We start from the raw sequence: 22130 nt of genomic DNA, 5'->3' as shown, positions 1-22130 counted from the left end.
GTGCCACATGCAGTCTCTTTTTAAGCACCTCCAGTGACGGTGACTCCACCACCTCCCTGGGCAGCCCATTCCAATGGCCAATCACTCTTTCTGTGAAGAATTTCTTCCTAACATCCAGCCTAAACCTCCCCTGCTACAGCTCAAGACTGTGTCCTCTTGTTCTGTCACAGGTTGCCTGGGAGAAGAGACTGACCCCCACCTGGCTACAACCACCCTTCAGGTAGTTGTAGATGGCAATAAGGTCTTCCTTGAGCCTTGTCTTCTCCAGGCTAAACAACCCCACCTTCCTCAGCCTCTCCTCATAGGCCTGTGCTCCAAACCCCTCACCAGCTTTGTTGCCTTCTCTGGACATGTTCCAGCAACCCAACATCTTTCTTAAATTGAGGAGCCCAGAACTGGACACAGGACTCCAGGTGTGGCCTGACCAGTGCTGAGTACAGGGACAGAATGACCTCCCTGCTCCTGCTGGCCACACTATTCCTGATACTGGCTAGGATGCCGTTGGCTCTCTTGGCCATCTGGGCACACTGCTGGCATGAAATGAACCTTTGTAAATCAAAATGAAGAACTGTGCTTCCTATTTTGCCCAGTGGTTTGGGGTTTTTCTTAGTATTGCTACCTACTTCTTAAAAGGAACAGTGGAAGGTCATTGGCTGGGAAACAAGAACGTTTGATTTGTAATCCAGGTAAACTCAACTGTCTCCAGAGGTCTGGGAAATATCCTTAGCTTTGCCTTGGTGTTTATGACTTCAAAGCAATTAAGGAGGAGATTCACTTTCTCACTTTAAAAGTTCCTTGCTTCCCTGTAGCTAATTCAGTATGTTTCTGGATTTCTCTAGTCCTGGCAAAGTTGTGTTCATGTAAGTGCACCTTCCCTTGCCTGTCTCTGTAAGGTGCAGCATTTCTTGGTGCTTTGCTGTTGGTAAATGTTCCCAGAGTCCTCCACCTCTGTGAGAAGGAAGCTCATGCATGTCACTGTTATGAAGGCCAATGGACCTTTGTGAGGCCAAACTGCAGTGTGGTGGCTATCTGATTTTAGAAGTGGTGAATGCCCTTCTTTTTAACTTGGAGCTGAGGTGCCAAACCTCTCTGAAGATCACAATGGGAATATAAAAGTCTTAAGTGACAGAATTTACCAGCTTATGCATATTTCCAGTACTGGATGTCTGGATCCAGTTGTAGGTGATAGCCCCTTTACTTTCCTTCCACCATCTGCATCTTCAGTGCTTGTGTGCCAGCATCCTTCAGGGTGAGCTTCCTCACATTCTTTGATATGTTTGAGTGATTTAAGAGATCATCTTCTACTGGTGTTTATTATGTTGACGGAAAGAGATAAGAAACAACTGCCTGGCACTATGCTGCTGACTTGCTTTTCATGTTTATTTTCTGTCAACTTAATGATTTAGTTTAGTAAAAGTGTGTGGTTTTGCAGACACAAAATTAGACTCCACTGACCAGAAGACTGGAAGACATGAGATGTGTTTTAGCCTCAAAAAGTACTAGAAGCCTCCAGGCAGGATCATGTTTACCAGCTGTACCATGCAAACCCTCTGTCTTCCATATAGATATGACCTGTGGCATCCTGGAGAAGAAAACTTAAACAAATATAGTCTGATTCATACCATCTGGGTACACTTTTAGCTGATGCAAGAGTTAGATTTGGTCAATAAATTAATTCAGTTAGCTTGAAGTACAAAGGTGTGTTTTCAAATTTCTATCAAAACAAACTATAAGCAAATTCTATGCTAGTATAGCTTTTAATTTGCTGCAGATGTAGTTTCCCTGACAGTTGCTGAATAGCTTGTTTTCAACTAAAATAAATATATTGAGTGTGGTGGGTTGAAGTTTCCCCCCGCCTCTGGCATTAACTTTCAGCCAGACCAACTCAGAAGCAAATGAAGCTGTATTTACAAGCAAAAACTCCACTCTACAATGGAATGCAATGAGTATGTACAAAATATACAGGATTTACAATATTCTACAGATAGTTACAGGTAGCAAACAACACACAAAAAAAAAGCCCTGGTCAAAAGACCTGGGAAGCTGTTCCACTTCCCCTTCCCCCCCCCCCCCCCCCAAACATTGAGACTCTTGAACGTGTCCATAGAAGGGCAACGAGACTGGGAAGAGGCCTCGAGCATAAGCGCTATGAGGAGAGGCTGAGGGAGCTGGGATTGTTTAGCCTGGAGGAGGCTCAGGGGAGACATTTTTGCTCTCTACAACTACCTGAAGGGAAGTTGTAGCCAGGTGGGGCTTGGTCTCTTCTCCCAGGCAACCAGCACCAGAACAAGAGGACACAGTCTCAAGCTGTACCAGGGGAAGTTTAGGCTCGAGGTGAGGAGAAAGTTCTTCACCGAGCGAGTCATTCGTCATTGGAATGTACTGCCCGGGGAGGTGGTGGAGTCACCATCCCTGGTGGTGTTCAAAAAGGGATTGGATGTGGCAGTTGAAGCCATGGTTTAGTAGTCATGAAGTGTTGGGTGACAGGTTGGACTTGATGATCTCTGAGGTCTTTTCCAACCTTATTGATTCTATGAACCCCACTCTCCCAGAGAGGGAGAGCAGTTGAGAGGGAAAACAGTGAGTTAGACTTATCCAAGGCCAGCCAGAAGCACTTTATCGCTTTCCCGAGCAAAGCAAAACAGCCAAGATCAGAAGAGAAAAGGAATGGGAAGAATTGTTATGGTACAACTCCTCTTATCCCAGACATTTATCCAATTAATTTGTTTAGAATAATCTTTTGTTTTCCTTTTCACACTCAATAGTGATTTATTTCTATTTTTTCTACTTTTCTACTTGAAATCTGCAGCTACATTTTAAAGGCATAGCTAAACCCACCACACTGAGCTTCTGAGCAACAATTTACAGCAAGGTCAGAGATGATATTGGTGATTTTGTAATAATATTTATAGTTTACTCTGTGAGTGTTCATACATCTGTGTGTGCATCTAAGGGAAAAGATGCATACAGAGTCACAAGGCATGCAACTGATGCTGCATATAGTTGGAAAGCTGTTGCAAGTCTTTCCTGGTGTCATCAGATGAGATAATGTGGAGATTTATAGAATTATAGAATTATTAGAGTTGGAAGGGACCTGTAGTTCCAACCTCCCTGCCATGGGCAGGGACACCTCACACTAGATCAGGTTGCCCTGAGCCACATCCAGCCTGGCCTTAAACATGGCCATGAATGAGGCTTCTACCACCTCCCTGGGCAACCTGTGCCAGTGTCTCACCACCCTCATGGGGAAGAACTTCTTCCTAACATCCAATCTGAATCTCTCCACTTCTAGTTTTGCTGCATTCCCCCCAGTCCTACCATTACCTGACACCCTAAAATGTCCCTCCCCAGCTTTCTTGTACCCCCTTAAGATACTGGAAAGGTCTCCTTGGAGCCTTCTCATCTCCAGACTGAGTAGCCCCAACTCTCTCAGTCTGTCCTCAGAGGTGCTCCAGTCCTCTGATCATCCTCATGGCCCTTCTCTGGACACATTCCAACACTTCCAGATCCTTCCTGTGAAAATACACTAGCAGAAACCTTGAGTAAAGGGACCTGTCTGTTGGAATAGCTAGGGGTTTGAGCTGTCTTTGTGTCAAAGCACATGCAATGTTAAAACATATTTTAAGACATGTATTTCTAAATAAAGCCACACTTGCATTCCAATATGTATTTTCAGTGGCATGCAGAAGGTATCTGTGTTATACAACCACGGGCTTGGTGGTTTGGGGGTTGATTTTTACTGGACAGTTACCTGGTTGCATGTCTGACCTCACAGTTTTGTACATAACCGTTCCTAATTCTGATCCTGAAAAGCAATAGCTAAGAAAGTGGTATCACAGTTGTCGTACGTGTTCCCAGCTTGTCCTGGGTCCTAGCAGCGATCTGGAGTTCTTCCTCTCTTCTAGGACAGTGTTCATGTGCCTGTGGGGTCAGTTTGGTCCAGGAGCTGCTTTGGCAGGGAGAGGGAGGGGGAAAGCAAACAGCCTCTTTAGTGGCTGCCCACACTTGGGTAATCTTGAAATGATTCTGAAACCTCAGCCCAAGTTAATTTGTGTTTGGATTTCTGGTTTATGTGAGATCAGAGCTTTGCTGTGTGCGGAGTATCTGCCGTTGTTCAGTGCTACAGCACCTTGTTATCCTGAGCCTGTTGTAATTGTTCTGTGCTAGTAACAAAGGTGGAAAAAAAGAAAGAGAAATAACAGCTTGCAAGTATCAATTTTTTTTTGTCCTCAATCTTTTTGTGTACAGAATTTGTGGTGTTAGTGCAGACTCTGAAGGTCAGCAGACTGGGATGCATCTGCTGCAGACAGGCAGACATCCTGTGTAGGGGTTTATAAATGGGCTGTGGGAAAGGTGCAATGCTTTACAGGTGCTGCCTGTGTCAGTCCTTAAGTGTATGGTGATCAGATGTCAGTGTGCATTTTGTTAAGTCTGGGGGGGCGGGAGGGGAAGCAGAAGAAAATACAGTAAATGCACACACACTGTATCTATTTTTAGTGTGCTGGCAGGTACGCTAAAGCTGCTTCTGCTGGACATAAAATGCCCTGAGCTGCATGGAGCCTGGCAGCCCTGTGAATTATGTCAGTGATCCAATACAATTCTAACAGTAATCTCCAAGCACTGTGACTTCAGTTCCTGTAGTCACACTTCTCTGGGGTGGGGTTTTTTTAGGTGCCAAACATTCAAAGCAGAATTGCAGGCTTTGTCCAGGCTCACTTTAGCAAAAAGTGACTGTAAATTAAAACTGGTGTTTTTATTGCTACAGCAACATAGATTTTATGTAGATACAGCTGTATATAAATATGTAGATTTATTATGTAAAGAGAGGAGAGGCTCTCTGTGCATCTTCACATATGTTCTCTGGAGACTTGCAAAGCTAAGCTGGGTGTGTTTCCTGCGCAGCCTGCCCTAGGTGATCCTGCTTTGGCAGGGGAGTTGGACCAAATGGTCTCTGGAGGTCACTTCCAAACCCTAGCATTCTGTGATCTTAGGAGCTGTGGGATTAATGGGCATTAGAGTGTTTGCAAACACTCAGTGCCATATGAAGCATGAGACAGTGATAATGCAGCACTCAATTTCTATTACTTTTGCTTAGACCTGGGAGATGGCAGACTGGGTTGTGACCACCATTGATGGTGATGTCTTGAGGTTGTTATGGATTCCCTTATTTCTCCAGGAGTACATAATCAGTTGCAAGTATATTTGGTGGTAGATTTAGATTGGACATGAGGATGGTGGAACACTGAAACAGGTTGCCTAGGGAGGTGTTGGAGGTCCCATCCCTGGAGACATTCAAAGTCAGGCTTCATGGGGCTCTGATCAACCTGATCTAATTGTGGATATCCCTCTTTACTGCAGGAAGGTTGGACTAGATAACCTTTAAATGTCCCTTCCAACCCAGTAATTCTATGATTCTGTTGTGATTTCACATCTTGTCTGTTGCTTTGGTGGATGGAAAGAACCTAACCTGTGGAGGTAGTGCTACCAATGAACACAATTTTATAAGGCATGCTGTTAGGTAAAAATGGTTATTAGAATAATAATGCTATCAGGTAACCTGTCTCATACAAAAATGGTCCCTAGTGTGTCTTCAGTCCATCTGCATTGGATACTGAGCATGTTAATATGTAGTAGTTCTGGTATACAGTGAGAGATTTCTTTTTATTGGAAACTTAAAAAATACAGAGATTGTGCAGTCTCTGTGCACATGAAATGCTGAAAACCTTTTCATCCATCTACTGGGTTTGAATGTTAAAGTTCTTTCAGCTGGAAATGCAAGAGCCAGTCAGGCTACAGAAGCATGTATAAACAATGTTCACGAATTTGAGTCGAGTTAAAGCAAATCTCAGCATCATTTGGGCTGATCTTTTGGCTTATTTGGAAGATTACAATAAAATCCAAGATTGAATTCTCTACCTGATTCAGTTTTTTATTGATTGAATCCTTTTAGACTCCTCTCTAATTTAACAGTGTATTTTTGTTAAAGCCAAGCATACAAACATCAATTATCCAAGCTGCATCTAATTTCCTTCAACAGTTTTTTTTTTTCCTTTTGCTGCCAATGGATTAGAAGACCTGATTAGAATTCAGCTTGAAAGCTGAAAAGCAGATCCTTAAATGAGAATGTCTGCATCAGGAATTAAAATATCTGTACCAGGCATAAAATCCTCCTCCTTATCTCTAATGATGTAAACACCCTTGGTTAAGCTGATCTGTTACATGCCTGCTGCAATGGCCCTGAATTAGGAGCATGTATTAGAGAGGGCAGGGTGGTGTCTGTGGCTTGTCCCACTGTTAGAAACCATCACTGGTGTACTTTAACATCAAAGTGCTTTGCATAGATCTTTCTCTCCCATAAGGGATAATGTGGCAAGTGTTTGAAGGGCTCCATCTTTTTCCTAGTTTGTTTTTATCTCCTAACACCAAGAATACTTGTGTGTGCACAAGTAGTAGAAGCAAGGTAGAGAGAAGACCTTGTTACCAGTTTAAGACTAATATCTTCATTGCAAATGAGTTCTTCAAGAGAATTCAAGAGTCCAGGGCATGGACAGTCCAAAGGGGCTGAACAGAATATGGGATATGTTTATCCAATTTCATTGATCTGTATTTCTTGGCCTGTATTTCTATGTAGTCTGAAAGCACAGCTTGTTTGCTCTCTCTTGCTTACTTCTTTCCCCCGTCTTTGTTTTATGACCTCTTTCGCTTGGCCTGATCGTTTCTGTTTGGCTTCTGGTAAGAAGCAGTGGTGGGGACGAGATAGAGATAATTTGGTAGCTGGTACACAGCCTTCTGGGCTTTGTCCAGGGGATTCTACAGGGGGCTAGCTGGGCTATTGTCCAGTTGTATATAATGCCTGCATTTAACATGACACTGAACTGTTGGCCCATATTTAAACTGGAAGACAGAGTTGTAACATCAATGAAATGGTGTGTTCCAATTTGACTAGATTATTAATTTCCTTCTGATACCTAGTGTGCTCTGCCTGGGAGGGAGGAAGCCATGTTCTGAGCCATATGCAGGCTGTTACTCTGCAGGCTTTATGAAGCAGATGGTGTCATGTGTATGGAATCATCATACCTCACTTCAGCAGGGGAAATTCGGGTATTGGGATTTTTAAGGGAGTTTGTTATTAATTATTGCTCTATTTATATAGCATTAGAGATGTTTTTCTGCTTTGAAAAGGCACATGAGAATTCTGTTTATAGTAGCAGGATGCCCAGAAGAGTGAGCAAATCTTAACTGGATAACTCCACTGCAAATAGTTAGAGGAGACAAGTGGCAGGGGTGGGCAGCATCCTAGCACATCAACACTGGAGATCTAGATTGAAGAGCTGCTGTTTGATAAGCTCAAGAGGAGAAAATGGGGCCATGTCCCACATAGTCAGATGGGACCTGTTGTGGCCACTTTTGGGTGACATCATGAAAAGCCTTGGAGCTGAAAGGAGCAACAGGTGAGGAGAGAGATGTCAGTGAGGTGATCCCATTACCATCTTTAGGAGTTGCGCTAGCATTGGATATCAATACTTCAGTGTGAGAACTGCATGTGCTTCTGCTAAGTGATATTTTTGCAGTCCAGGACACTGCTTGGGGGAGTGAGATGATTTCTTATGGGAAGAAGAGTATTTGTTGAGACTTTTTTTACCCCTGTTTTCTTGCTGCATTGTGGACAAGCGTGTTACTAACAGCGGTGAGCTTTCAATCCGTGTGTGTGACTGCACATCACAGGAGTTAATTGTCACGTTTTGTCTGCAGAGGAATATTAAACCTGATTGTGCAGAGCTATAAATGTGCATGACTGCAGGGAATTTCCTTGGTGCTGGCATGAGTCTGGCTACCTGGAGGTGGGCAAAGTGGATCTGTTCATCTTGTGCAATGAGTTAAGCATAATTGTGGTTGACATCTTGCACAAGTGAAATCCAGTGATATTTCATTCCATCAGACCTAATCCCCTCTTTATCTTGTTGTCTTTCGAGCTAAGGTGATCCTGGCAAAGCTTGTTTGTGACACTCAGTGAAGCTTATCACTGGGTACCCTGAATGTTGTGGATTCTGTAGCCCCCTGTGGAATGAGAAGCAGCATAGCTGCAAGTGTATGGTGCCCCTCTCAGCTGAATAAGCCATGGTAGGAAGCCTGGTGTATGAACTTGGGGTCTATGTTATCCTGCCTTACCAAGTGAAAAAAAACAAACCACTTATTAGTATCTTCTATATATTAATGCTTTTTATGTTGTGAAGTGTACTTGAATTGTGAATTGGGTACAGGACTTTCTGTTTCCAGAAACCAATGAACATCAGGTTTTTGAGGTTATCAGTTAATCTGTGGTAATGAATGCTCTTCATCACATGCCTCTCCTTGTTAATTACAAGGGATTTTTACTCCTCTTTATCAAGTCAGGGCAAGTATATTACCTTTTTCCTCTGCACTGCTTATGATGGAGTGCATATCCAGATTGTTTTGTGAAGTGTCCACGTGAATATTTCATTGCATATGCATCCACACACTCATACACTTGTCTTTTCTGAGCTCCCACCTCTGACGATTGTGCAATACTGCTTTTTTTAATCAAAAATATAGCTTCATCTCATTATACTTATCAGTAGAAAATCCCCTTTTCTGTGTAATGATGTGTTTATGACAATAATTACGACTCCAGTTTAGTCTAAGGGAGTTTACCATGGCTGCACACTACAGAAGCAATAGACTTGGAATCAGATTCTCTGATCACAGAGAGCTCAGTGAGAACCTGCCTGACAGAGAGGACTTTGTGCCCTGGTTTGGAGCTTTCACCTGTGTTTATTTAAAAAACAAAGCCAAGACAAAATACAAACAATCCCCCCCACCTACCTCCTTTGTTTCTTTCCTACAGGTTGAAGCAATACTTGTGAACATATTTGGTGGGATCGTGAACTGTGCCATCATAGCCAATGGTATCACCAAAGCCTGCCGAGAGCTCGAGCTGAAAGTGCCGCTGGTGGTCAGACTGGAAGGTGAGTGGTGATGGTTTCACACAAAAAACATCTCTCAGGGGCACAGTAACCCACTATGGCTTTCTTCCACCTCTGAACAGATGAGTCCCACACAATGAGAGCATGCTGAGTTCTTCACCTACTTTCCTCTCCTAGCATGACCCGAAGTCAGTAAACTCTTTCCCTACTTACTTCTTGATTTCTGGTCCCTGGTGTTACTTGAAGCAATGAAATTTTGCAATGAGAGCATTATGATTTTCCTTGTGAGATGTGCAATGCAAACAGAAATTATTTTGATGCCAGTTTCTGTTTGCTGGAAGGTATTTCTTTTTCAAATTCTTTTGGTTTTTTCCTGGGCTCAGTTCCATTATTGCTAAACCTGCAGCGACATGCAGTTTTGCTTAAATTTACTCCAGTACCATAATTAAAAGAAAGTTGTTGGAAACAGTGTTTGTGAGAGGTTACTGCAGTGTGCTCCTCTGCCCAAATTCCCAGTCCAATTAAAAAAAACAGAAGATTTGGTAACGGTAGGGAATTATATTATGGCTTTTAGTGCTTCCAGCATCGTTAAAGTGGAAACAAAAACACTAGCAGAGAGGTAAGGAAGAGAACTCCTTGACAGTTAATTGCTCTAATATAATAGCATTGGGTATGGAGTTCTGTCTCTCATTTCCAAGAACTCTGAAGAAGGGAGATTCTTCTTCTGCCATAGAATGGAAAAGTGCCTTGGCTGATGCCAGCACAAGTAAACTTAACATGTTTTTGGTTTGTTTGTTGGTTTGGGGTTTTTTAAGGCCTGTTCCTCAAAACCATCAACATTCATGTTAAGATAGGATAGGATAGGATAGGATAGGATAGGATAGGATAGGATAGGATAGGATAGGATAGGATAGGATAGGATAGGATAGGATAGGATAGGATAGGATAGGATAGGATAGGATAGGATAGGATAGGATAGGATAGGATAGGATAGGATAGGATAGGATAGGATAGGATAGACCAGGTTGGAAGAGACCTTTGAGATCATCGAGTCCAACCTATCATCCAACACCATCTAATCAACTAAACCATGGCACCAAGCACCCCATCCAGTCTCTTCCTAAACACCTCCATTGATGATGACTCCACCATCTTCCCAGGCAGCACATTCCAATGGCCAATCACTCTTTCTGTGAAGGAGTGGATGAGGCATTTAGTGCCATGGTCTAGTTGATTAGTTAGGGTAGGGTGATCAGTTGCATTTGATGATCTTGGAGGTCTCTTCCAACCTGGTTGATTCTGTGAAGCTGTCTCCCAGAATATTATGGACAACTCTCACTTTTGCTTAATACTTCTCTCAAAAGTTTTTTAATTCCTTCTGTCATTCAGTTGCCCTAAACACAGAGAATGATCAGAGGGCTGGAGCACCTCTCCTCTGGGGACAGGCTGAGAGAGTTGAGGTTGTTCCTTTTGGAGAAGAGAAGGCTCTGAGGAGAACTGATTGTGGCCTTTCAGTATCTGAAGGGGACTACAAGAAAGCTGGGGAGGGACCCTAAAGTGTCGGTTCATGATAGAACTGGGGGGAATGGATCCAAGCTAGAGGAGGGGAGATTTAAATTAGACATCAGGAAGAAGTTCTTCTCCATAAGGGTGGTGAGACTCTGGAACAGGTTGCCCAGCTAGGTCCTGCAATTCTCATCCCTAGAGGCTTTTAAGGATAGGCTGGATGTGGCTCAGGGCAACCTGATCTAGTATGAAGTGTCCCTGCCCATGGCAGAGGGATTGGAACTGGATGATACAATTCTGTGATACATGGTCTAGCTGATGTGCTTGCTCACTCCAGAGGCTTGGACTAGATGATCTTTAGAGGTCACTTCCAACCCAAACCATTCTGCGACTGTATGTTTACAGCCTATGTTGTACATGGAAACTGTTAGCTTGTAACTTCAGCTTTCTCTGCCTTCTTTATCACCCAAGCAATATACAGATTATATATATATATACACACACACACACACACACACACACACACTTACATAGGGTGCTGAGAGAGCTGGCAGATGTGCTAGCTAGGCCACTCTCCATCATTTTCCTCCAGTCCTGGCTCACAGGTGAGGTCCCAGATGACTGGAAACTGGCCAACGTGGTCCCCATCCACAAGAAGGGTCGGATGGAGGAACCTGGAAACTCCAGGCCGGTCAGCCTGACCTCAGTGCCAGGGAAAGTGATGGAGCAGATTATCCTGGCGGCAATAACTGCGCACCTGAAGGATGGCCAAGGGCTCAGGTCCAGCCAACATGGATTCAGGAAGGGCAGGTCCTGCCTCTCCAACCTGATCTCCTTCTATGATCAGGTGACCCGCCTGGTGGATGTGGGGAGGCCTGTGGATGTGGTCTACCTGGACTTCAGCAAGGCCTTTGACACCGTCCCCCACAGCAGACTGCTGGCTAAGCTGTCAGCCTGTGGATTGGACCATTACACTCTGTGCTGGGTTAGGAACTGGCTGGAGGGCCGGGCACAGAGAGTGGTAGTGAACGGTGCCACATCCAGCTGGCGGCCAGGCACCAGTGGTGTCCCCCAGGGATCAGTGCTGGGCCCTGTCCTCTTCAACATATTCGTTGATGATCTGGATGAAGGGGTAGAGTCAGTCATCAGCAAGTTTGCAGATGACACAAAGTTAGGGGCAGATGTTAGTCAGTTAGAGGGTGGAAAGGCTCTGCAGAGGGACCTCGACCGACTGGACAGATGGGCAGAGTCCAATGGGATGGCATTCAACAAGTCCAAGTGCCGAGTGCTGCACTTTGGCTACGGCAATCCCATGCAGAGCTACAGGCTGGGGTCGGAGTGGCTGAGAGCTCCCAAACAGAGAGGGACCTGGGTGTGCTGATCGACAGCCACCTGAATATGAGGCAGCAGTGTGCCCAGGTGGCCAGGAGGGCCAATAGCATCCTGGCCTGCATTAGGAATAGTGTGGCCAGCAGGAGCAGGGAGGTCATTGTGCCCCTGTACTCTGCTCTGGTTAGGCCGCACCTTGAGTACTGTGTCCAGTTCTGGGCCCCTCAGTTTAAGAAGGACATTGAAACACTTGAACGTGTCCAGAGAAGGGCAACAAGGCTGGGGAGAGGCCTTGAACACAAGCCCTATGAGGAGAGGCTGAGGGAGCTGGGATTGTTTAGCCTGGAGAAGAGGAGGCTCAGGGGTGACCTCATTGCCCTCTACAACTAGCTGAAGGTTGGTTGTAGCTAAGAAGGGGTTGGCCTCTTCTCCCAGGTAACCAGCACCAGAACAAGGGGACACAGTCTCAAGCTGCGCCAGGGGAGGTTTAGACTCGAGGTGAGGAGGAAGTTCTTCACCGAGCGAGTCATTCGGCATTGGAATGGGTTGCCCAGGGAGGTGGTTGAGTCATCAACCCTGGAGGTGTTCAAGAGGAGATTGGACGTGGCACTTGGTGCCATGGTCTAGTCATGGGGTCTGTGTTGATAGGTTGGACTCGATGATCCTCGAGGTCCTTTCCAACCTAAGTGATACTGTGATACTGTGATACTGTGATGAGTGTGTATATACCTATATCCATATAGATATTTATTTGTTTAATCTTAACGTCAGAAATTAATTCCCCTGGATCTTTGTTAGTTTTCATTGTTCTGCTTGGAACTCACTCTGGGTTGCCTAAACCTGTAAGAATTTGGGATTAATAATGGGTGCTGTGGAAGTAATAAGGGCTACCTGAGACTTTTCAAATACACTGATAATTTTTTACACTTCTAAAAGAGAAAAGGGCTAAGTACTATTTTTTTTTTAATTTATTTCCATTTGGAATATTTTACCCAACAGAAGGTTCATGATTATTCCCAGAAATCTAACAGCTTTGTGACCTGCACTTTAAAGACTCTTTGCCCGCATGCACTGTATTACAAATGTCCCGATGACTAGAGTTTTAATCAGTCAAATCTGTCTTGATTTAGCAGGATTCTGTGGACAAATCTTTGTTCTCAGTTGTATAATAATTACAAGCTGTTTTACCAGTGGATAAAGAAAGGATTACTCTCCTCTTTGAAAATGGTAACTTTATAATTACATGTATTTACTTGCCTTATCGGTAAAGAACTCGCCAGCTGAGACACAGGATTATTGTTGTTTAAAAGGCTCATGAGCAACTGGAGAAACCAACATATTCCAAACTTTCTCTCTTACAGATGCAGAAAACTTCTGCTGGGTTTATGGAGGAATTTTTTTCCCACTTAAAGTGTAATGTGCTTCAGTTAAATTTTGTGAGAACTAACTAGGAGCACTGAATGGAAGCCAAACCTCGGTTCCCACTTATGTGAGAATTAAATGAGAAGAGGAAAGAATAAAAAGGAATTGTGAATTAGGTATCTCCTTCCTGTGCTGGAAATTTCACTTCTCTGTCTTTCAGCAAATGAATTCTCTGCTTCTCTGGTCATAGGACAAGAAGAATTGGGAGGAACTAGAACTAGTTGATATATTGAAATGCAGCTAGCAGCAAATTGGTTTTTATTCAAATGTCTGGATCCAAAATTTCCTATTACATTTTTCAGCCAGGTGATTCCTGACCTTCTGTGATCTTCAGAATCTAACAGGTTTTTTTTCCAAATACATTCAGAAATCTTTTGCACACAAGTAAAATTTTGCTTCAGCTTGTATATCTGGCTCAGAAACATGGTTAGCATGTATGTTTGTGATTTTAGGATCCCAAATTGCCTACCAAGAGAGAAGAATGGGGTACTGCAAAGTCACACTTAGCATTTCACTCATATCAACCCCTTCAGACATTCTGAGTTTAAACATTCAGCACAAATTTAAATGTGTCTTTCCCAGTGAGGATGTAAACATGAGGCAAAGATTAACATATTTTGGGGGGAAAGTTTAAGATAGAAAAGAGCAAATGGAGTGGACAGAAGAGAGTTTAATTCCCTCTTACAAGTAGAAAGTGAAAGTTGATTTATTTTTGACTGCAGAACCCATAGCTACCACATGTGTAAGCCACCAAGTCTTCATAGGCTCCCTAGCTAAAGATCATTAATTAAATACAGAATACAGATTTAACCAGGTTGGAAAAGACCTTTGAGCTCATGGAGTTCAACCTATCACCCAACACCATCTAATCAACTAAACCATGGCACTAAGTGCCTCTTGTCACCTGCCAAACCTTACATCAAATGTGGCTGACTGAAGGTTAGCTAGTGATGAATTCAAACCTGGTCCCTTATTCTCCAATACCTCTGAAGCCTGAGAAGCTTTGAGTTTCCAACTTGTGGGCTATCAGAAATCACACAATCAGGATACATGCTGGGGGTCAGGGGAGTCACTTAAATCTGCTCATTGGTGTAGCATATCAACACTGAGACATTGCTGTTGATGATGGAGCATGGTCACAATGTGTCCATGTCAGTAGTAATTGTTGAGATATTCTGCATGTTGTAAAATGTTTTGTCATCACAGAATGTTTTGGATAGAAGAGATTATTATTTTCTGTTAGTCTTCCAAATGTATGCAACTGTGGCTCCTCCCCTTACTCCATTGGAATGGGCTGCCTGGGGAGGTGGTGGAGTCGCCATCATTGGAGGTGTTCAGGAGGAGACTTGATGGGGTGCTTGGTGCCATGGGTTAGTTGTTTAGGTGGGTTGGATTGGTTGATGGGTTGGGCGTGATGATCTTAAAGGTCTCTTCCAACCTGGTCTGGTCTATTCTATTCTATTCTATTCTATTCTATTCTATTCTATTCTATTCTACTTACCTGAAAATTAGAAATGGCATTGCAGAATTCTGCATCCTCTCCAGCCATTGTAGAATTGTTAGGGTTGGAAGGGACCTCAAGGATCATCTAGTTCCAACCCCCTGCCATAGGCAGGAACCCTTCACCCTACATCAGATTACTAGTACCTGAAGGGGGCCTACAAGAAGGATGGAGAGAGGCTGTTTAGAAAAGCTTGTAGTGATAGGACATGGGGCAGTGGCTTCAAAATATCACAGTATCACAGTATCGCCAAGGTTGGAAGAGACCTCGAGGATCATCGAGTCCAACCTGTCACCACAGACCCATGACTAGACCATGGCACCAAGTGCCACGTCCAATCCCCTCTTGAACACCTCCAGGGATGGGGACTCCACCACCTCCCTGGGCAGCACATTCCAATGACGAATGACTCTCTCGGTGAAGAACTTTCTCCTCACCTCAAGCCTAAACTTCCCCTGGCACAGCTTGAGCTTCCTGTCTACAACCTCCCTTGAGATAGTTGTAGAGGGCAATGACATCACCCCTGAGCCTCTTCTCCAGGCTAAACAATCCCAACTCCCTCAGCCTCTCCTTGTAGAGCTTGTGCTCAAGGCCTCTCCCCAGCCTTGTTGCCCTTCTCTGGACACGTTCAAGTGTCTCAATGTCCTTCTTAAACTGAGGGGCCCAGAACTGGACACAGGACTCAAGGTGTGGCCTAACCAATGCAGAGTACAGGGGCACAATGACCTCCCTGCTCCTGCTGGCCACACTGTTCCTAATGCAGGCCAGAAGTAGAGAAGAGTAGATTTAGGTTGGGTGTTAGGAACACGTTCTCTACCATGAGGGTAGTGGAACATTGGAACAGGTTGCCCAGGGAGGCGGTTGAGGCCCCATCCCTAGAGATATTCAAGGTGAGGCTCAACAGGGCTCTGGGCAAACTGATCTAGTTGAGGATGCCTTTGCTTACTACAGAGGGGGTTGGACTAGATGACCCTCCAACCCAGACCATTCTGTGATTCTAATTTAGCCTGTTCCTAATGATTTTCTGACAGTGCAGGTGAGTAAGTGATCATTGTCAAAATCCTGTTGGAGTATGACTGAAGGTGTTTGATTTCATTCAACCTGGGCAGTCTTCTTGACTCATGTGTAACAACATGTGCAGGTGTCATCTTGAGGTTTACAGAAACATGCTTAGAGGGAATATTTATTACTAGGAGTTTTAGTATTAGATTTTTAGATTTATTTGACTAGATTTGCATCCTTAGTGATAGGAGGGATTCAAAGGCAAGAGAAGTGTAAATGTGAGAGATTGCATGCACGCAGGCAGAAAGGTTGTTTCAGAACCCAGATTTCAGAAGGAGAATGTTTAGATTAAAAAAAACTGAAGGTATATGCTGATAACATTAGATCCTTCCTCTTTTCCAGTGGAGTGCCATTGACAATAATATCTGACAGAAGGAAAAAGTTCTTTTTCTCACTAGAGAGCTGTTCTCTTAATAGACTCCTGTTTAAGAAACCAAATGAAAGGGGTGGGGGGGAAATCAAACAAACCAAGCAGACAACACACACACACACACACAAACAAACAAACCAATAAACAAATAAACCAACCCAAATAGTAACATCAAAAGCCCTGGAGCCTTCAGTCCTGTGAGCTTTCCCTGCTGGCTGCAGTGCAGGTTAAGGGAGAATTGTTTTGATAGCCTGGGCATGGGATTCTGTTTACAGTTCTCTGACACCATCCAGTGGCAGGAGGTTAATGCTAAAGTACTGGGATTATTTATTAGTTTGTTTTGATGTCTGCTGCAATAAGTTGATAGTCTTGGTGGATTCTTAATGTTTCCAGCATTTTCTGAACATTTAATTTTAGAATGCTTACCTCTGCTTTCAGCAGGATCTCTGCATTTTCCATATATCTAAAACACTTAGCACAATGGGCTAAAACCCTATCATTAAAGAAATGAAATTACAGCAAAGGAAATGCTTGCTGAAAAATTATGTTTAGTTTTATGGCCTGCCTACAAAATAGTATTTTAGTTGAGAAATACAATGTGTACCCTCAGTCCTTCTGACTGCAGCAAGATTACTTTTTTTTTCAGCTTTCATATTTTCATTTGTCTGCATAAACTCTCCCCCCCTCCCCTCTCAGCTGCACTGTGTTTTGTATTGATTTTGTAATGCATGTTAGACAAGTGGTGTGTAGAGCAATCACTGCAGTGCAGAATAGGTCTAGTGTATGGTTCCCACTCTGACCTGTTAGTAAATTAATATCAGCTACTTAGTGAAGAGTAAAAGTTAGTTTTAAGTACATGGCTGTCACAAGCCATAATACTTTTCTCTGTGGAAAGAAGTCACAGACTCACAGAATATATCTGGTTAGAAGGGACTTTGAAGATCATCCAGTCCAGCTTTCAACTCAGCATTGAAGGGTCAGCACTAAACCATGTCCCTAAGCAGCAGGTCCACACGCTGCTTAAACAACAGAACAAGAGGACACAGTCTCAAGCTGGCCAGGGGAGGTTTAGGCTTGAGGTGAGGAGAAAGTTCTTCACCGAGAGAGTCATTCGTCATTGGAATGTGCTGCCCAGGGAGGTGGTGGAGTCCCCATCCCTGGAGGTGTTCAAGAGGGGATTGGACGTGGCACTTGGTGCCATGGTCTAGTCATGAGGTCTGTGGTGACAGGTTGGACTCGATCTTTGAGGCCTCTTCCAACCTTAGTGATACTGTGTGATACCTCCAGGGATGGTGGCTCCAGTACTGCCCTGGGCAGACCATTCCAGTGCTTGAGAACCCTTTCAGTAAAGAAATACTTCCTAATATACAGCCTGAACCTCCCCTGCTGCAACTTGGAATGTCACCTACAAGAAGCAGCTGACCTCCTCCTCTCTCCAACCTTGTTTCAGGTAGTTGTAGAGAGTAATAAGGTCTCCCTTCAGCCCTCTCTTCTGTAGGTGGAGCGAACCCAACTGCCCCAGATGCTCCTCATAGTCCATGTGCTCCAGGCCCTTCACCAGCCTTGTTGCCCTTCTCTGGACACACTCCAGCATCTCAATTCCCTTCCTATAGTGAGTGGCCCAGTACTGAACGCGACACTTGAAGTGTGGCCTCACCAGTGCTGAGTACAGGGGCATGATCACCTCCCTGTTCCTGCTGGCCACGGTGCTTCTAACACAAGCTAGGATTCCACTGGCTTTCTTGGCCACCTGGACACAGGTGGCCAAAATAATGCCCAGATAATTTCCCTCTTTCTGTTTTGGGTTGTGTTGGACTTTTTTTGGTTGCTTGCTTTTTTGTTTGGTTGTTTTTTTTGGGGGGAGGGGGAGGGTTGGGTTTGGTTTGGTTTCTTTTTATTTTGGGGGGTATTTTTAGTGGTTTTTTGGTTGATTGGTTGGTTTTGTTGTTTCTTTTTCTTCTCAAAACACTTTGCTTGTGGAATCCTTTTGAAGATCAGTACAATCTTGACTGCTTTAAATGTTTATCACACTTGTCTCTAAATAATGATTAAAACTTTCAAGACTTGATAGGAATCACTACGCAAATGTGAGTTGTTTAACAAAGAGAACCTTCATAATGCTGTCTTGACTTCCCTGTACAGTTCTATGTTGGCACCCAGAAGCTTCCATAGCACATTATATAGGGTGGTTGAAAAAAAACATAATCAATTATTATGCTCCTTTTTGCCCATATGATTTTTTTTCTGTAGGAAAAATCCTGTGCAGTTCTGGATGTAACTATGCAACCAAATGCCCTTCTGTCAGAGATTTCAAATGTCTTTGACCTTCCTACCCAAGTCCAAGAGTGTGTCCTGTGCGTGTTGGTGGGAAGCATGGCCTGTTCTGCAAGGGCTTTCAAAAAGCGAGCAGATGGGGTTCCCTGCTGAGACAGAGATGTCTTTGGTCTCATTCAGTGTTGAGAGTGGGAATCCTCATTTGAGCACACTGATGAAACAGGCTTTTGAATTTCTCTGCTTGTGTGGTACACTTGCAGATGTTTTATTAAGTCTCCTTTAAAAACCCCCAAACTCACCTTTTAAAATGTATGTTTTGGAAGGTGCACAGTGAAGAGTATGCTCCTTGCTTGGTTAATAATTAAGGATATAATTAGTGAAGTAGCTCCAAATATAATTAACATTCATTTTGCTAGGTCTAGGAATTACAAAGTAATTAAGCATTTTGACAATGGCAAATGAACAAAGAACTTGACATGAAGGGCAGGGGTAGAAACGATCCTGGAAAGGATCAGCTCTGGCTCTTGTGCTTGTGGCTAGTGTGTGGTCCTGCAGTGTTGATCCCGCTTCCTCAGCACAATATCTGACTCTCAGGTTTTTCTGTGGTGCAGAGCATATCAATGATCAAAGCTGTCACTTGGGTTTTCTGGAGAAAGCACTGGAGAGTGGAGTTTTCCTGTTTGTTTTCAGTAAAGAATGAGCTAGAGTAGATGGGAAGGTGATGCCCTTGGCTTTTATACCCACGTGGACAATGGGGAAAATGTGCTTTCCTGAAATAGCTTTTCAAATTTAGAGTTCCCTTTTGCTGTGCATGTAGTCTATTGACTAAATCTGAGCAGAATGGGAGCACTTGTACTGTACAGCTGTACAGTCTGCTTCAAGGTGGGGTAATTTAGTGCAGCAGCAGAGGAAGGAACAGTATCGTGCTGAAGGCTTCAGAGATCTCTGCTCACCCTTTTTAGCAGGAATGCAAAAAGGCTTATTCAAGAGCATCTGAGAAGCACTTAGACTTTCAGGATTACCCAAATCTTTGTCTTTCAGTAGTCCATTTTGCATCTTGTGGTAAACACAGGGGAATTTTAGTTACTGTTGATTCACTGGCAGCTGATAGCCATAGCCGATGGTTGCTAATAAATGCTTTAAATCCTGAGTGTCTTCAAGGCCTGATACGTGGTCTGTTACTTACTGTCTTAAAGGCCTGATGCATGGTCCATTAACCACTGCTCTTACTGGATGTCCCTACTGACTCTGGTGGATGTTGGATTGACCCTCTAATCTTCACAAAGCCCCTCCTGTGGATGCCACTGCTGTTATCAGATTGCACTGTCTGTCAAAATCATCACTGAAATTAAGAGTCCCTCTCAGCTCGGTCTAAACCACTCACCGAATCTGTCACTAAACTGAGCTGATGTGTGGTTTGAAGCATTACCTACTTTGATAGAGATTTAATAGAAGATGCTGGTTTATTCATTAATATTAATTAGTAATTATAGTCAGTGTTCTTTTTTAGGAACAAACGTTCAAGAAGCCCAGCGCATTCTGAGGGAAAGTGGACTCCCCATCACATCTGCACATGACCTTGAGGATGCAGCAAAGAAGGCAGTGGCTAGCGTGGCCAAAAAATAGCAGCTTGGAAGATTATTCTCCTGGAAACTGTGTGCTTCACAAGATGTCATTCCCATTGCTGTTTTGCAGAGAGGCTTAGAGGAGTTTTTCTGAGCAGTCATCAGTGTTGGTGGACTTAGTTGAGACGGATGGCAAACTGGAGGCTTGCAAGCTAGGCTTCAGCCATTTTTACAGCTGCATTCTTGATGAGTTTTGTATGTCTTCACTTAATTTTGTTACCCAGAATTAGTAACAAGTAATTTCACTTGATAAAGCTCTTTTTTTCTGCTTTCCTTCTGAAGCTGTCACTGTTAAATTCATGATATGATACAATAATTAATAACTGACTCCTCTCCACAGGATCATTCTTCAATCAAAGGCATGTAGGTCACCTGGTTCACACTGTTTTCTTTTCTGCTCTTTTTGTATATTGTAAAGAGTCAGCAAACTAATAATGAGTTATATTTGTAATGGACTTTTGCAATAATGTAAAAAAAAAAAGTGCTTAGAGTATCTATTTTTATTCAAATGAATGAATGATGTCTATTTTCTTTTCTTTTTTTTTTAATTAGAAATCACACATTTTGCCTTAAGATGATTTTCTTTGATGCCAAAGTATACCTCACAATCAGAAAAGGGACTGTGGTAGTGAAAGGACCTTCCATTCTTGCACTGTGCCTATAAGTTGACAAAATGTGATTCATTTTATTTACTACCTTCAGGAAATGAGGTGCAGCATTTGAGGGTGTAGCAGTGCCAGAGAGAGAGCTTTAGGAGGATGTCCCTTCCAGGAAGAAAATGGCAGCTAGCTCTTTAAAATAACCTCTTTCAGGGGTATGTCACTACTGTGAGGCTTTAAAATAAGATGAGAAGAACCTGAAGCAGTTTTCAGTCAGGAACATGGAATATTCCTCAACTGATTTAACTCCCAAAAGCCATTTCTGGTTTATTTGGAATAAAAGACAAACGGGACTTCTCCATTTCAGAAGTCTTTGATTTCTCGGACATCATAGTTCACGAAAGAACAAAAATGCACAATTCACTGCTCAGCTATTGGCTGTGCTGTATTTTGATTATGGAACCTTTTGTAACAGTCAGAATTCAAGCTGTTAATTACACAAAGCATTCCTCCAGGGAACAGAAGACAATACCAAATGGCTTGTGTAACTAAAGAGCCCGGTACAAATCTCACTCAGCCCAGGAATTACGTGGTGAAAATCATCAGTAGATTTGAACAGCGAACAAATGAGTGGCTGTTATGATCCTCTCTTTTAACTGGGCAGTGAGGTAAACATTTGTCTAAGAAATTCTTGACTGTGATTTTTGAGCAGCTCTAATCAATACCATGTTCTTCTTAGGAAAAATGTTAATTTTTTTTTCTTGACATTGCCATTGAAAAGTGCTACATGCAAAGCAAATTATCTGCACTAATCTCTGGCTGTTGACACATTAGGATAGATAGGCTGCTCTCATCAATTACTGTAGGCTTTTTCTTCACCATTCCTTTCTCTACATCTTGCTCAAGGGTGGGGAAAAAAAATAATGTATGACCATTGTATTGTATTGGAGAGCAATAAATATGTGCTTATTGACTGAGTGAAAGAGAGAAGGGTAACCTGAGCAGTTGGTGTGAAGGTGCATAGAGACACGCTGCTTTGAAAGAAGAAACATTTACCTCACTACAATAAGTAAAAGAAGTCACACTGTTTTCTGTCTTTTAATACTGGAAATGGAAGCATTCTGTGGAAGAATCATTTGTGCAATGTTGTCACACGCTGTGTTATCCAACTTCTGGGCCCGAAACCGTCCATTCTTTGTGTGTATGATTATCGTTCCACAAAGATTTACACTGTACACCCTTTTGTCAAGTAAATGTGAAAATGAACACTTTTAGTGACTTTGTCTCTTCTGTAAGGTAGAAAGCTGTTTAATTTGCCTGGGGTGTTGCTGTGCTTCTCCATCCAGCATTTTGTTAGAGGTGGGTGTACTCAAATGCACAGAAATTGCAATTTCAAATGGGTAGTACTGGTGTGCTCCTCTAGACACATCTTTTGTAGATAAAAAAGGAACTTTTTATCTCTAGGTATATCTTTTCTTATACATAGGCTAATCATAC

General features: G+C 43.2%; 1 protein-coding gene across 1 annotated transcript in view; it reads left to right on the top strand.

Moving 5' to 3' along the window:
* SUCLG2 (succinate-CoA ligase GDP-forming subunit beta) overlaps nt 1-21904 on the top strand; it is a 152052-nt gene extending 130148 nt beyond the window's left edge. The window contains exons 10-11 of the mRNA XM_068154320.1: nt 8867-8987; nt 19920-21904. Coding sequence (XP_068010421.1) covers nt 8867-8987; nt 19920-20035 — 237 coding nt within the window. The 3' untranslated portion in view covers nt 20036-21904. The remainder of the gene's footprint in view (nt 1-8866; nt 8988-19919) is intronic.
* The last annotated feature ends 226 nt before the right edge of the window (nt 21905-22130 follow it).

This window comes from Melanerpes formicivorus, unplaced genomic scaffold, assembly GCF_026170545.1.
Source record: "Melanerpes formicivorus ecotype bairdi unplaced genomic scaffold, bMelFor1.0.p_v2 SCAF_28, whole genome shotgun sequence".
NCBI classification, from domain to species: Eukaryota; Metazoa; Chordata; class Aves; order Piciformes; family Picidae; genus Melanerpes; species Melanerpes formicivorus.
The sequence above is the reverse complement of the archived record's forward strand: the minus strand, read 5'-3'. Positions and strand labels throughout refer to the sequence as shown.